At 32.2% G+C, this 15,267-nt stretch overlaps 1 protein-coding gene across 4 annotated transcripts in view; it reads left to right on the plus strand.

Annotated features, from left to right (window-relative positions):
• The window catches only part of LOC139527618 (serine/arginine repetitive matrix protein 2-like), a 63,199-nt gene that overhangs the window by 11,245 nt on the left and 36,687 nt on the right, over positions 1 to 15,267 (plus strand). For all 4 annotated transcript variants that reach the window (XR_011665400.1, XR_011665399.1, XM_071323150.1 and 1 more), the window contains exon 3: positions 6,197 to 6,307. Coding sequence is in view for 2 of the 4 variants with exons in the window: in XM_071323150.1 (XP_071179251.1) it covers positions 6,197 to 6,307 (111 nt within the window). In the remaining 2 variants the exon portion in view is untranslated. The remainder of the gene's footprint in view (positions 1 to 6,196; positions 6,308 to 15,267) is intronic.

Here is a 15,267-nt window from a genome sequence, read left to right on the forward strand (position 1 = left end):
GAAAGTGTCTGCAGGTTGTTAGACTTTTGATCTGAAGTATGGTATATTGAAAGTGTCTGCAGGTTGTTAGACTTTTGATCTGAAGTATGGTATATTGAAAGTGTCTGCTCGTTTGTTAAGACTTTTGATCTGAAGTATGGTATATTGAAAGTGTCTGCAGGTTGTTAGACTTTTGATCTGAAGTATGGTATATTGAAAGTGTCTGCAGGTTGTTAGACTTTTGATCTGAAGTATGGTATATTGAAAGTGTCTGCAGGTTGTTAGACTTTTGATCTGAAGTATGGTATATTGAAAGTGTCTGCTCGTTTGTTAAGACTTTTGATCTGAAGTATGGTATATTGAAAGTGTCTGCTCGTTTGTTAAGACTTTTGATCTGAAGTATGGTATATTGAAAGTGTCTGCTCGTTTGTTAAGACTTTTGATCTGAAGTATGGTATATTGAAAGTGTCTGCTCGTTTGTTAAGACTTTTGATCTGAAGTATGGTATATTGAAAGTGTCTGCTCGTTTGTTAAGACTTTTGATCTGAAGTATGGTATATTGAAAGTGTCTGCTCGTTTGTTAAGACTTTTGATCTGAAGTATGGTATATTGAAAGTGTCTGCAGGTTGTTAGACTTTTGATCTGAAGTATGGTATATTGAAAGTGTCTGCAGGTTGTTAGACTTTTGATCTGAAGTATGGTATATTGAAAGTGTCTGCAGGTTGTTAGACTTTTGATCTGAAGTATGGTATATTGAAAGTGTCTGCTCGTTTGTTAAGACTTTTGATCTGAAGTATGGTATATTGAAAGTGTCTGCAGGTTGTTAGACTTTTGATCTGAAGTATGGTATATTGAAAGTGTCTGCTCGTTTGTTAAGACTTTTGTTCTGAAGTATGGTATATTGAAAGTGTCTGCAGGTTGTTAGACTTTTGATCTGAAGTATGGTATATTGAAAGTGTCTGCAGGTTGTTAGACTTTTGATCTGAAGTATGGTATATTGAAAGTGTCTGCAGGTTGTTAGACTTTTGATCTGAAGTATGGTATATTGAAAGTGTCTGCAGGTTGTTAGACTTTTGATCTGAAGTATGGTATATTGAAAGTGTCTGCAGGTTGTTAGACTTTTGATCTGAAGTATGGTATATTGAAAGTGTCTGCAGGTTGTTAGACTTTTGATCTGAAGTATGGTATATTGAAAGTGTCTGCAGGTTGTTAGACTTTTGATCTGAAGTATGGTATATTGAAAGTGTCTGCAGGTTGTTAGACTTTTGATCTGAAGTATGGTATATTGAAAGTGTCTGCTCGTTTGTTAAGACTTTTGATCTGAAGTATGGTATATTGAAAGTGTCTGCAGGTTGTTAGACTTTTGATCTGAAGTATGGTATATTGAAAGTGTCTGCAGGTTGTTAGACTTTTGATCTGAAGTATGGTATATTGAAAGTGTCTGCAGGTTGTTAGACTTTTGATCTGAAGTATGGTATATTGAAAGTGTCTGCTCGTTTGTTAAGACTTTTGATCTGAAGTATGGTATATTGAAAGTGTCTGCTCGTTTGTTAAGACTTTTGATCTGAAGTATGGTATATTGAAAGTGTCTGCTCGTTTGTTAAGACTTTTGATCTGAAGTATGGTATATTGAAAGTGTCTGCAGGTTGTTAGACTTTTGATCTGAAGTATGGTATATTGAAAGTGTCTGCTCGTTTGTTAAGACTTTTGATCTGAAGTATGGTATATTGAAAGTGTCTGCAGGTTGTTAGACTTTTGATCTGAAGTATGGTATATTGAAAGTGTCTGCAGGTTGTTAGACTTTTGATCTGAAGTATGGTATATTGAAAGTGTCTGCTCGTTTGTTAAGACTTTTGATCTGAAGTATGGTATATTGAAAGTGTCTGCAGGTTGTTAGACTTTTGATCTGAAGTATGGTATATTGAAAGTGTCTGCAGGTTGTTAGACTTTTGATCTGAAGTATGGTATATTGAAAGTGTCTGCAGGTTGTTAGACTTTTGATCTGAAGTATGGTATATTGAAAGTGTCTGCTCGTTTGTTAAGACTTTTGATCTGAAGTATGGTATATTGAAAGTGTCTGCAGGTTGTTAGACTTTTGATCTGAAGTATGGTATATTGAAAGTGTCTGCAGGTTGTTAGACTTTTGATCTGAAGTATGGTATATTGAAAGTGTCTGCAGGTTGTTAGACTTTTGATCTGAAGTATGGTATATTGAAAGTGTCTGCTCGTTTGTTAAGACTTTTGATCTGAAGTATGGTATATTGAAAGTGTCTGCTCGTTTGTTAAGACTTTTGATCTGAAGTATGGTATATTGAAAGTGTCTGCTCGTTTGTTAAGACTTTTGATCTGAAGTATGGTATATTGAAAGTGTCTGCTCGTTTGTTAAGACTTTTGATCTGAAGTATGGTATATTGAAAGTGTCTGCTCGTTTGTTAAGACTTTTGATCTGAAGTATGGTATATTGAAAGTGTCTGCTCGTTTGTTAAGACTTTTGATCTGAAGTATGGTATATTGAAAGTGTCTGCAGGTTGTTAGACTTTTGATCTGAAGTATGGTATATTGAAAGTGTCTGCAGGTTGTTAGACTTTTGATCTGAAGTATGGTATATTGAAAGTGTCTGCAGGTTGTTAGACTTTTGATCTGAAGTATGGTATATTGAAAGTGTCTGCTCGTTTGTTAAGACTTTTGATCTGAAGTATGGTATATTGAAAGTGTCTGCAGGTTGTTAGACTTTTGATCTGAAGTATGGTATATTGAAAGTGTCTGCTCGTTTGTTAAGACTTTTGTTCTGAAGTATGGTATATTGAAAGTGTCTGCAGGTTGTTAGACTTTTGATCTGAAGTATGGTATATTGAAAGTGTCTGCAGGTTGTTAGACTTTTGATCTGAAGTATGGTATATTGAAAGTGTCTGCAGGTTGTTAGACTTTTGATCTGAAGTATGGTATATTGAAAGTGTCTGCAGGTTGTTAGACTTTTGATCTGAAGTATGGTATATTGAAAGTGTCTGCAGGTTGTTAGACTTTTGATCTGAAGTATGGTATATTGAAAGTGTCTGCTCGTTTGTTAAGACTTTTGATCTGAAGTATGGTATATTGAAAGTGTCTGCAGGTTGTTAGACTTTTGATCTGAAGTATGGTATATTGAAAGTGTCTGCTCGTTTGTTAAGACTTTTGATCTGAAGTATGGTATATTGAAAGTGTCTGCTCGTTTGTTAAGACTTTTGATCTGAAGTATGGTATATTGAAAGTGTCTGCAGGTTGTTAGACTTTTGATCTGAAGTATGGTATATTGAAAGTGTCTGCAGGTTGTTAGACTTTTGATCTGAAGTATGGTATATTGAAAGTGTCTGCTCGTTTGTTAAGACTTTTGATCTGAAGTATGGTATATTGAAAGTGTCTGCAGGTTGTTAGACTTTTGTTCTGAAGTATGGTATATTGAAAGTGTCTGCAGGTTGTTAGACTTTTGATCTGAAGTATGGTATATTGAAAGTGTCTGCAGGTTGTTAGACTTTTGTTCTGAAGTATGGTATATTGAAAGTGTCTGCAGGTTGTTAGACTTTTGATCTGAAGTATGGTATATTGAAAGTGTCTGCTCGTTTGTTAAGACTTTTGATCTGAAGTATGGTATATTGAAAGTGTCTGCAGGTTGTTAGACTTTTGATCTGAAGTATGGTATATTGAAAGTGTCTGCTCGTTTGTTAAGACTTTTGATCTGAAGTATGGTATATTGAAAGTGTCTGCTCGTTTGTTAAGACTTTTGATCTGAAGTATGGTATATTGAAAGTGTCTGCAGGTTGTTAGACTTTTGATCTGAAGTATGGTATATTGAAAGTGTCTGCTCGTTTGTTAAGACTTTTGTTCTGAAGTATGGTATATTGAAAGTGTCTGCAGGTTGTTAGACTTTTGATCTGAAGTATGGTATATTGAAAGTGTCTGCTCGTTTGTTAAGACTTTTGATCTGAAGTATGGTATATTGAAAGTGTCTGCAGGTTGTTAGACTTTTGATCTGAAGTATGGTATATTGAAAGTGTCTGCAGGTTGTTAGACTTTTGTTCTGAAGTATGGTATATTGAAAGTGTCTGCAGGTTGTTAGACTTTTGATCTGAAGTATGGTATATTGAAAGTGTCTGCTCGTTTGTTAAGACTTTTGATCTGAAGTATGGTATATTGAAAGTGTCTGCAGGTTGTTAGACTTTTGATCTGAAGTATGGTATATTGAAAGTGTCTGCTCGTTTGTTAAGACTTTTGATCTGAAGTATGGTATATTGAAAGTGTCTGCTCGTTTGTTAAGACTTTTGATCTGAAGTATGGTATATTGAAAGTGTCTGCAGGTTGTTAGACTTTTGATCTGAAGTATGGTATATTGAAAGTGTCTGCTCGTTTGTTAAGACTTTTGATCTGAAGTATGGTATATTGAAAGTGTCTGCTCGTTTGTTAAGACTTTTGATCTGAAGTATGGTATATTGAAAGTGTCTGCAGGTTGTTAGACTTTTGATCTGAAGTATGGTATATTGAAAGTGTCTGCAGGTTGTTAGACTTTTGATCTGAAGTATGGTATATTGAAAGTGTCTGCAGGTTGTTAGACTTTTGATCTGAAGTATGGTATATTGAAAGTGTCTGCTCGTTTGTTAAGACTTTTGATCTGAAGTATGGTATATTGAAAGTGTCTGCAGGTTGTTAGACTTTTGATCTGAAGTATGGTATATTGAAAGTGTCTGCTCGTTTGTTAAGACTTTTGATCTGAAGTATGGTATATTGAAAGTGTCTGCAGGTTGTTAGACTTTTGATCTGAAGTATGGTATATTGAAAGTGTCTGCAGGTTGTTAGACTTTTGATCTGAAGTATGGTATATTGAAAGTGTCTGCTCGTTTGTTAAGACTTTTGATCTGAAGTATGGTATATTGAAAGTGTCTGCAGGTTGTTAGACTTTTGATCTGAAGTATGGTATATTGAAAGTGTCTGCTCGTTTGTTAAGACTTTTGATCTGAAGTATGGTATATTGAAAGTGTCTGCAGGTTGTTAGACTTTTGATCTGAAGTATGGTATATTGAAAGTGTCTGCAGGTTGTTAGACTTTTGATCTGAAGTATGGTATATTGAAAGTGTCTGCAGGTTGTTAGACTTTTGATCTGAAGTATGGTATATTGAAAGTGTCTGCAGGTTGTTAGACTTTTGATCTGAAGTATGGTATATTTGGCTGCTGTCTTTGACAGAAACACCCATTTCTTCGTAACTGATCTCCTTGTAAATGTAATTGCTGTGTAGCCTGACTTGCTCCTGGGAAAATCTTTTCTTTCCAACAAGTCCAGACCAGCATCTGTAACTTGACAGCTCTATTAATTACATGTATTGGAACAATTAATCATAGAATCAGATGCATGATAAGGCCATACTTTATATTTTTTTTGCCCATTTATGGGCATTATGTTTTTTGGTCTGTGCGTCGATCCGTTTGTCTGTCTGTTCATTCGTCCGTCTGTCTGTTCGTCCGTTTGTCTGTCCCGCTTCAGGTTAAAGTTTTTGGTTGAGGTAGTTTTTAATGAAGTTGAAGTCCAATCAACTTGAAAGTGACTTAGTACACATGTTCCTAATGATATGATCTTTCTAATTTTAATGCAAAGTTAGATATTTTCTCCCATTTTCACGGTCCACTGAACATAGAAAATGATAGTGCAAGTTTAGGGTTAAATTTTTTGATTGAGGTTAAGTTTTTGATGAAGTTGAAGTCCAAACAACTTGAAACTTAGTACACATGTTCCTTATGATATGATCTTTCTAATTTTAATGCAAAATTAGAGATTTTCCCCCATTTTCACAGTCCATTGAACATAGAAAATGATAGTGCGGATGGGGCATCCTTGTACTAGGGACACATTCTTGTTTCATTTACTCTGTAGTGGCTCAAATCATTTACTGGTGTTGGTTGGAAGGGAAATTAGATAATTTTGTAGAGAGAAAAAAGAGGGCGTCTTGTATCCTTATAAAAGAGGGACGAAAGATACCAGAGGGACAGTCAAACTCTTAAATCGAAAATAAACTTCATGGCTAAAAATGAAAAATATTCAGATTGTAAATGAATTGGTCGTATTTACACATTTAAAATAACCTCTAGAACAAATGTGTTTAATCATATAATAATTTTCTTCCTTTTAATGCAATCATTAGCTATTTTTAATCAGTAATTTACTAATATGATAATGACTTATTATTACTTTTAGGTATTCACAAGATGAAATTGAAAAGAAAGTATCCATGTTTAGAACCATGTTAATCAATAAAGAGGGTGTGACTGAGGGAGTGCTCGACAAAGATGAACATGGACGTCCAATGTAAGTATACATATGTTGAAGGCCGTACCTTGACCTATAATGGTTTACTTTTATGAATTGTTATTTGGATGGAGAGTTGTCTCATTGGCACTCATACCACATCTTCATATATCTATATCATACAAAGGTAACACAAAGTTCTATTATTATGAAAATAAAATCGAGAATGGAAATGTGGAATATGTCAAAGAGACAACAAAGCCGAAAGTTTACTGATGACTTCAACTGGGTAGCAGTATGAAGCATCTCAATTATATATAGTTTGGTTACTGTAAAATACATGTATTTTATCTTGCGCATGACCTGAAGGGACCAATGTCTACAATTGTCTGTCTATAATGGTTTACTTTTATGAATTGTTATTTGGATGGAGAGTTGTCTCATTGGCACTCATACCACATCTTCCTATATCTATATCATACAAAGGTAACACAAAGTTCAATTATTATGAAAATAAAATTGAGAATGGAAATGAGGAATATGTCAAAGAGACAACAAAGCCGAAAGTTTACTGATGACTTCAACTGGGTAGCAGTATGAAGCATCTCAATTATATATAGTTTAGTTACTGTAAAATACATGTATTTTATCTTGCGCATGACCTGAAGGGACCAATGTCTACAAAATAGTTTGGTTACTGTAAAATACATGTATTTTATCTTGCGCATGAGTCAGTCATTTACACAAAGCATTTGTACATTTTATAATGGCACCGTGTTGTATATATTTTTCTACAAATTATTTTGAATCTACTATTCAAACTTGGCAATTATTATCTTATGCAAAGTATAAGAATTATGATACTCCTGATGATCAGGCAAATATTACTGGAGCTTAAAAAAGAAAAAAGGGGTAAATCAATAAAAAAACATTATTTGGGGGAAAATGACACATAGATGATTCCTTGGAGCATCTATTTTATTGAGTATCAATTTCCATATATTTCATAAATATAGATTTGGTACAATATTTTGCCTGTGGAGGCTTAAACTATTAATAAACTTACTATTTTACAACAACCCTTTTAGATTGGAAGACAAGAAAAGATATTTTTGACAGTATTCAATCTTCACTGTCAAATTGAATGTAATAATTTGAAGTTGATGAAAATGTAAAATTTATCCACCATAGACAGTGTGTAGGAAGCTTTGTGTAAAATTGTATCAATCAAAGAAATATCAAATCCCTGTGAAAAGTTCAGAAAGAAATGGTATTAAATAGTGCATAGAGAATTCTCCACCTACACATGCCTAACTATAGTTATTTTGAGAGGGAAAATCCAATTTAATATTAGATAATGTGTAGATTCTGTGAATTATACCACTATATCAGTCCCCAATAGTAGGATCTGTAAACAAATTGGCCATGTAGATCATATTTTAAGGCTTGGAGCTGTTGGTGTGAAAACTGATAATAAGATCAGATAGTCTGTCTTTTAAATCACCGATCTTTCTGGGTTTTGTCATGTCTTTGAGATTTATATACCAGGAACCTCGATTTGAGTTTATATTTAAATGGAAGTTATGGCCACCGAGAGGCTATGAAACTGACAACATGTGACCTGATTGAATTTAATGTCCATCCATAGATTGTAGATTGAAATTTTATGGTTGTCCATAATACATTGTAATGTGAATGATGATTACAGGACTAGAAATTAAAGAGAGAAAACAATTGATTCTTTTCACCAAATAGAGAAATTCACTGTTGAAAACAAATTTAGTACCGGTACAGTGTTTATTTATAGATTTGATGGTTAGTGGTGCAATTCCTTGTTGTTAAAAGTAAGAAATTAAGGTGTGAAGAAAATTTTTTTTAGAAAATGTATCCCTTCATACATATTATATAAATACATTTTACTGTAGCTGCTTTACTGTAGCTTTTGAGATCTGAATATATGGCAGGGTTTACATGTTAGTAAACACTCAATCCTATGTTTTCCCCCTAGATTAGAATATTGATAATAATTTTCTATCAGAAGTCAGTTGGGTTAAATATTGATAAAATAAATTCACAAACATTGCTGAAACCTTATTGCAAGAAAATAAATTGATCTCATCAGGGTCCATGTGACCTATGATTTTCTTCAAGATTTAGTCTTCCTATTAACCTTTCTTCTCTGTTTATAAAACAGTTCAACATGTTCAAGAAGAACGCTTGAAGTATGGTTTAAGTTTTGTCAGTTTTAGTTTATATTAGCCTGACCAGTTGAAGAGGGTATCGTCGAATTATGGTATACAAATGTTGGTCAGTCAGTCTGTTTTTTCTTCCTTCCCTCCGTTCATCAAAAATTAGTTCCAATTCCTCATGTAATTTTAAGACAACATTAGGATTGACAGAAGGTCATCTGTTTGTCCTTGAAAAGACTTCTGTGTTATATCCATTTTCCAATGTCATCTGTGACGCATACAATGTATATCTGTGGCCAACAAGACCTTGTTATTTCCTAGTAAACAAAAGTCTAGTTAGATTATTACAAATGTTCTTTCCTAGTAATTAAGTATGACTTTTGATTGATTCTACAAAGCAATAGGATTATATGTTCACAGATTGGTGGTAAATTAATTATAAGGATAGATAAAATCTCCCAGATCTTTTGCTGGTGGCTTTATCTCAGGGCTGAGTGTTAAATTAATTATAAGGATAGAGATAATATCTCCAAGATCTTTTGCTGGTGGCTTTATCTCAGGGCTGAGTGTTTCATTCAACTTTGTGATAAAAATCATTTCGTGATAATTTCACATTAGGTTTTGGCTGTAGCTTAGAGTTGATTGCATAACTTATTCAAATACATCCCTAAATAAGTAGTTCTTTGAAAAAGAAAGAGTGAAAATAAAATGCATAACTTTTGGGATTCCTGAACTTATGCAGGGAAAAATTTCAGTAAACTATACTTAGCAAATATAGGAATGGAAATATTTATACATAAAAGATAAAATTATTCTATGATTAAAAAAAAGAATTTTAGAACATTTTATTAACTTATTTATTTCATGTTCAATGCCATTTTTAGGCTCTAACTTATCTAACTTATCTACTTGCAATAGTAAAAAACAATTAGAAGATTGTATGACTGCTATATATATATAAGACCACAGAGAAGAATGTTAACAAACAGCATTTTATCCTACTTCTGGTAAATTATGATGTGATTTTACTGTGTTTATAATAATGAGGTCTAGCTTGAACAAAACATCTGTCAGGAAACTTAAAATACAGTACATTGTACTTCTATATTTTTTTCACATTGGCAATCATGCCACATCTTCTTTTTTTTAGAAAGACATGTGGAAAACATAGAAGTACAATATGTATTTTAAGTTTCTTGACAGATGTTTTGTTCAAGCTAGACTTCATAATTATAAACCCAGTAAAGTTTATGGGAGATTTAAGTTCTTTAAAGGGAAGATGTGCTGCTTATAAAACTTTATGGATCATGGAAGCATTTCAGAACAGGAGCTTTTTAAACAAATTGAATTTGTGACATTTAGAAGAAAAAAAATAAAGGGAAAAGAAATTTAATTTGTCTGCAGCCAGCTAATGGTTTCGTGTTACAGCCAAACGTCAACATTTATTGTAAAGTACCACATTGAAGATAATTGACCTTTATTGTCCAATTGTAAATATCCTTCTTTAATAATGCAAAGGTTTTTGGTAGAACTCTTTATGACAATCCACTGGGGGATTATAATTAATAATATGTCGTGGAGAGCATTAGTGAGAAATGCCCTAATGTAGCCATGTCATATGGTCTGATATGTGTAATTAATCTTACATTTACCAATGATATCCCAGAAGTCTGTGTACAATGTGTCCATTAAGCAACAGTTATAATAGCGTGCTGAGTTTTTACTTTGCTGGTGAGATTGTTATCCCTGGTTTGAATGCCTTGGAATTAAAAAATTAATTTGTTTTTTTCCCAGTGAGAAACTGTTTATTGCATTGTTAGTTCTGTGCGGAGATTTCATTTGTTTGTTTATGTCGCTTGTTGTATAATAAAAAGAAAAGAAATTAAGAGTAAACTTTAATTACATTTGGGTCGTTGGTTATCAGAGTTGATAAAAGAGAAAATTGTTACTTTTGTGTGCTTGAGTAATGAAAAAATGAGATGTTTGTGTTATTGAGGGATGATGATGGGCTATGATCTGTAGGATGTTTATTTACATTGTAGAACTTTTACTATCGAAAGAGAAAATCCATTGATATTTCATGTTGAATGTCATTATTTCTTTAATAGGTTAATATGAAATACTATCTTAATTCATTAAGGATTCATTTTAAAGAAATCTAAGAATGTAATTTAAATTAGAATAAAAAAAAGATTGTGACATTAAGAATTAAGACACAGCCAAGTATCTTTATAGAAATAAGGTGATGTGGTCAAAGCCAATAACAACTAATGAAAAAGCATGTATCTTAGACTATAATCTGATAATATCAATTTGTACACATCCATCATCCAATTGATTTAGTGTAAACATGTCATTGACAGAAGGAGAAAAACATTACCTTGTGACTTTTGCAGTCCAAAAATATAAGTTTCGGTAGATTGTAGTACTGTTTCTGTTTGAGGTATAACAAAATTCTTATGACAAGAAAACACAATTTAAGAAACATGGATATAAGTCAGCAAGATTACGAACAAGTCAGGGAAGATTAAAAACCTGTGTCCCTGCTTCTCACTTTTGTTAAAATTATCAATTAACCAGGAACACTCAAAATTCCAAAAAATTATTTGTCAAGGAGGTATAAATACTTGAATTCTTGAGGAGATATATACAAGCAAAAAGAAACATTTTAAGGAAGAAATTTTAGTAAACTGACAATGTAATTTGTGATCATGGTGGCTCTTTGAAAACACATTGGTTACATAATCTACAGTCATTTGGTTTGGCTTAACCAATAATTTGCCAATATACCAATCATCAGGTGAATTTTTTATCGATTGAACAATATGTAGTATCCCAATGAGGGGAAAATGTACAATTATATTATATAATATTATTATAAAGAAATTGATGTATTTTGTCTGAAAAATTTATTCTCTGTACTCTAGCACTAATATAAAGTTATGGTGACAGTTTAAAATCTTCGGCACTATTTTGTCTGGTCGTCTTTATTGGAAATGTCTTTCCCACTGGTCTTCAAGAAAATGACTTTTATCGCTTAATTTTACATCATACCTCTGTTTTGGAACATATAATTTTAGAACTTGTCAGCGGTTTATGAACACGTCTTATTGTATTATCATTGTCCAGCATCCTCTGACAGCTGTTGTCAACTATTATGTTGTTAGCTAATTCAATTTATGTTTGGCTTAAGTTAGATTTGCCATTCCCAAAACAGGGGAGTTAATTGTTCATTGGATGTCAGAATTTCTGTTGATGGTCTTTGAAAGATTTAATGGCTTATTGATGACCCTTTTGTTCCATGCATCTGAAACAGGATAGGTTTGAAATTGTTAAGGACTTTTTCACTATTGTTTAAAGATATTTGAATATATATTTTCTCTTCTGTGGATTCTAATAAAGTTTGGATTCATAATAATTCTAAAAAAGTTTGGATTTCTAAAATTCTTAAAAAAAAAATGGATTCATATTAATTCTCAAAAGTTTGGATTCATAATAGTTCTAAAAAAAAAATTGGTATCTTTGGAGTTCCTTCATGCAAACATGCTCAAACCTGAAAATGGAAGTTGTGTGTTTTTCTTGGCATTTGTTTAGACAATTTCAACACAAATTACCTTTCAAAGAGTTATAACACATTAAAATTTAATTTGAAGACAGATATATATTGACTTGATGGTCAATTAATGCTATATATAGAAAACAGATGTAATGCATGGATCTGTAAGAAAATCTTTGGCTAGCCTCAATAAGACACCTCTGGACTTTGCAGTCTAGTTTTTGTTGTATTTTCATAATTGGAAAAAATGATCAGGTGGTTTGGTCAGATTAAGTTACAAACCATAATTGTTTTCTGACAACTTTCACCATATGATTGTTTTCTTTGAAAGAAAATGGTAATTGTACTGTATAACCAAGGACATCTATCTTTTTTTTGTATCCCAAAAGGTTTGTCTAGAAATTAACAAGAAAAATATATTTTTTATACTGATAATGTGTAGCCTTCATTTGAAGATTGAATTATTCTCAGTACTTTTCTATCATAATCCCTCTCTTGCTGAGACTTTTTCAATGTTTCCTCTAAATTTTTGATTCCGATGATTTTTCATACCTTTAGTATGTTTAGAGTGTCTGGGCTTTAAAAGACGCTCTGATAATTTTCCGTGGACAAGATAGCAATTTATACTGGTTTGAAAAAGATGAAAATTAAAGGACAGTCGGATGCCCGGGCCTGATTCCTTATTTTGACAAGGCACAACATAACCTTGGAAACGAGTTAAATAACTATATTGATACATTTGTACTTTATCCTCCTACCATTGACTAAATCAGGAGATAATTTAAGAAGAAAATGCTGAATAAAAATAAAGCAATCATTATCAATTCATATTATTATATGTGATGTATTTTACTTAACAAACACATTTTAGTACATGTAATATATTGAACCTGTAAATTCTAGAGAGTTTTGGAGAGTTTATCATAAGCAAAGTGCTAAAGCTTATATCACAAATTTTTACCTATTTTCGATAAAATACATTTTATCGGAAATTGGTAAAAATATGTGCATTACAATGTTCCAGACAAGATTTTCTATTTTAAATAATAAAATCATTGTAATGATATATCCGAAATGCAGCATTTGGGAATATTAAGTCTGGTTTCCAGAAGACTGATCAATCTTGAAGCAAATTATTATTAGAAACTAAACTGTATATGCAAGAAAAACAAATTTATAAATCCCTATGAAGCAAACATTACTAAACGATTTAGATCTGGGCAACATCATCTTATACAATTGGCAAACTTTGATTAAATCATGAAAAATTCCCGTAAATATAATTAACGCCACGATGAATGGTGATAAAGTGCCAATATTTACGATTAAAGGTCAGACAAATGGGAAATAACTAGTATAGAGCAGGGATGCTATTGTTGGCATTTGTCAAGAAGTCAAAATTACAGCAACAATATTTATGACTTTTGTTTCCTTGGTGTTGACTCTTACTGATTTGTTGTAAGTCTAGCTATAGATAAACATATATGGTCAGGCAAAGGAATGAAATTAATATTTGTTTGAGCATATTGGTTTATAGCGATTTAATCTAAAGTATTTATTTAGTGCAATTGAAAATGTAAATAAAAGGAGATTGGGGTATAATGTTGATGGGACATCAACACAATAACGACTCCAACTTTGATTGACTCGGATTGTCAGTTTTTCTATGGAAGGTCAGTTGTTCTCTCTAATTGTCACTCCACCAACAAAAAATTATTGATGGGAAATAGTACAATACATGCAATAGAGGTGAAGCTGGCGTTTAACTCCAATCAATCAATTAATCAACACAACATAGTTGAACAACTTTCTGATGACTAATTATTGTTTATATTTTATGGTATGAAATTTTTGCCCTTTTTCCTAAAAATCTACAAATCAAGGCTTTCATCAAGCTTCATGTGAACATGTTATATGCTGTAACACATTACAACTTTCACACCAATTGCTCATCAACTACCTTAAAAAGAGCCACCAGGCATCCTTAGTGAGCAAGAACTCTTACATATTAACTAAGTAAAGTTAATGCTATTTTCAGCATTTGCTGTAAGTTATAGAATGAAAAACATTTCAATATTAACTTCTATGCAGTACGTGTAGTGTAAAGTGTTAAAACCTTCACGTTTCTGATATAAACAAAAAACTTTGACAGTTATTCCTAAAACAAAATAAATGAAAAATGACACCGTCAGTATACCTACCGTATCATCCCTAACCTTTTCTTGTCATTAGCAGCCTTTCAGGATTAGTTAAGTTATAGTTTTGTTTTCACACTTTTCTTAACTCCTCCGAGGGATGATAGGACCAAGAGTTTTGGGTTAATAGTTTGTTCTCATGCTAGTTCTCGACAGATTATTCACGTCAGGTCTGTCGACTCTAATTAATTCCATCAACGGCAGATCAATAGTGAAAAGTTGTAACGGATAACATGTATTCCCTTACCTATTTACCAATGAATTAAAGCAGTAGGCATTATTTCTTTGTAACTTGTCACTTGGCTTTGTGACGTGGCGAAGATCAGATCGTCATTTCTCAATCGTTATTGGAGGTCTTTTGTGTTAGACAGATTGTGTTACAAGCATTTAGTTTTCCTTCGTAGAGTTCTTAAGTGGAATTTAATTGGACCCATTAATTGATAAATTTGCTTGAATACCGCAGATGGGACAAAACAAAACTTTTGATAATTTTAAATTTGTTTTAATTTTTGAATTTGTATAGAAGAATATTTTGGAAAAGAAAGTCTTCTTTTAGCATCTGGTTTTTGAGTAAATTATGTTCTTCAGAAGTTAGAACTTTTTATAACATTTGATTTTTTTAGACCTTTATCAATGAAAAATTTAAATTAATGGGTTCAGAAGTGATTCAGTGTCATCATATAGTAATTAATCTTTTTGCTACCAAACACTTTAATTATTGAGAATCACTAATTAAGCATTATATTACTGGCTGTGTATTGCAAATTAATTATTGATGTTTTCACCTGTAAGAATGATCATCATTTTAATTGGAACAAAAGTTATGCGGAAAGACTTGACAGATTTTAATGTTCAGTATGAAATGTGATGTTTTTTTATCGTAAATTTTAAATTTTACGACAATTTTTTATGACTTGGATTAAAAATGTTTAATAACTTTCCTGTGGAGAAAAATAAAAGGATATTAGTATTAAATAAGCGATTAGAATCATCAACTTCGTGGTTCAGTTCTTTGTATGAGGGTGGCTATAGTAGATTAAGATTGGAAGCAGAGAGGAAACGTTCAGTGTTTGATATATT

This window comes from Mytilus edulis, chromosome 6 (genome assembly GCF_963676685.1).
Source record: "Mytilus edulis chromosome 6, xbMytEdul2.2, whole genome shotgun sequence".
NCBI classification, from domain to species: Eukaryota; Metazoa; Mollusca; class Bivalvia; order Mytilida; family Mytilidae; genus Mytilus; species Mytilus edulis.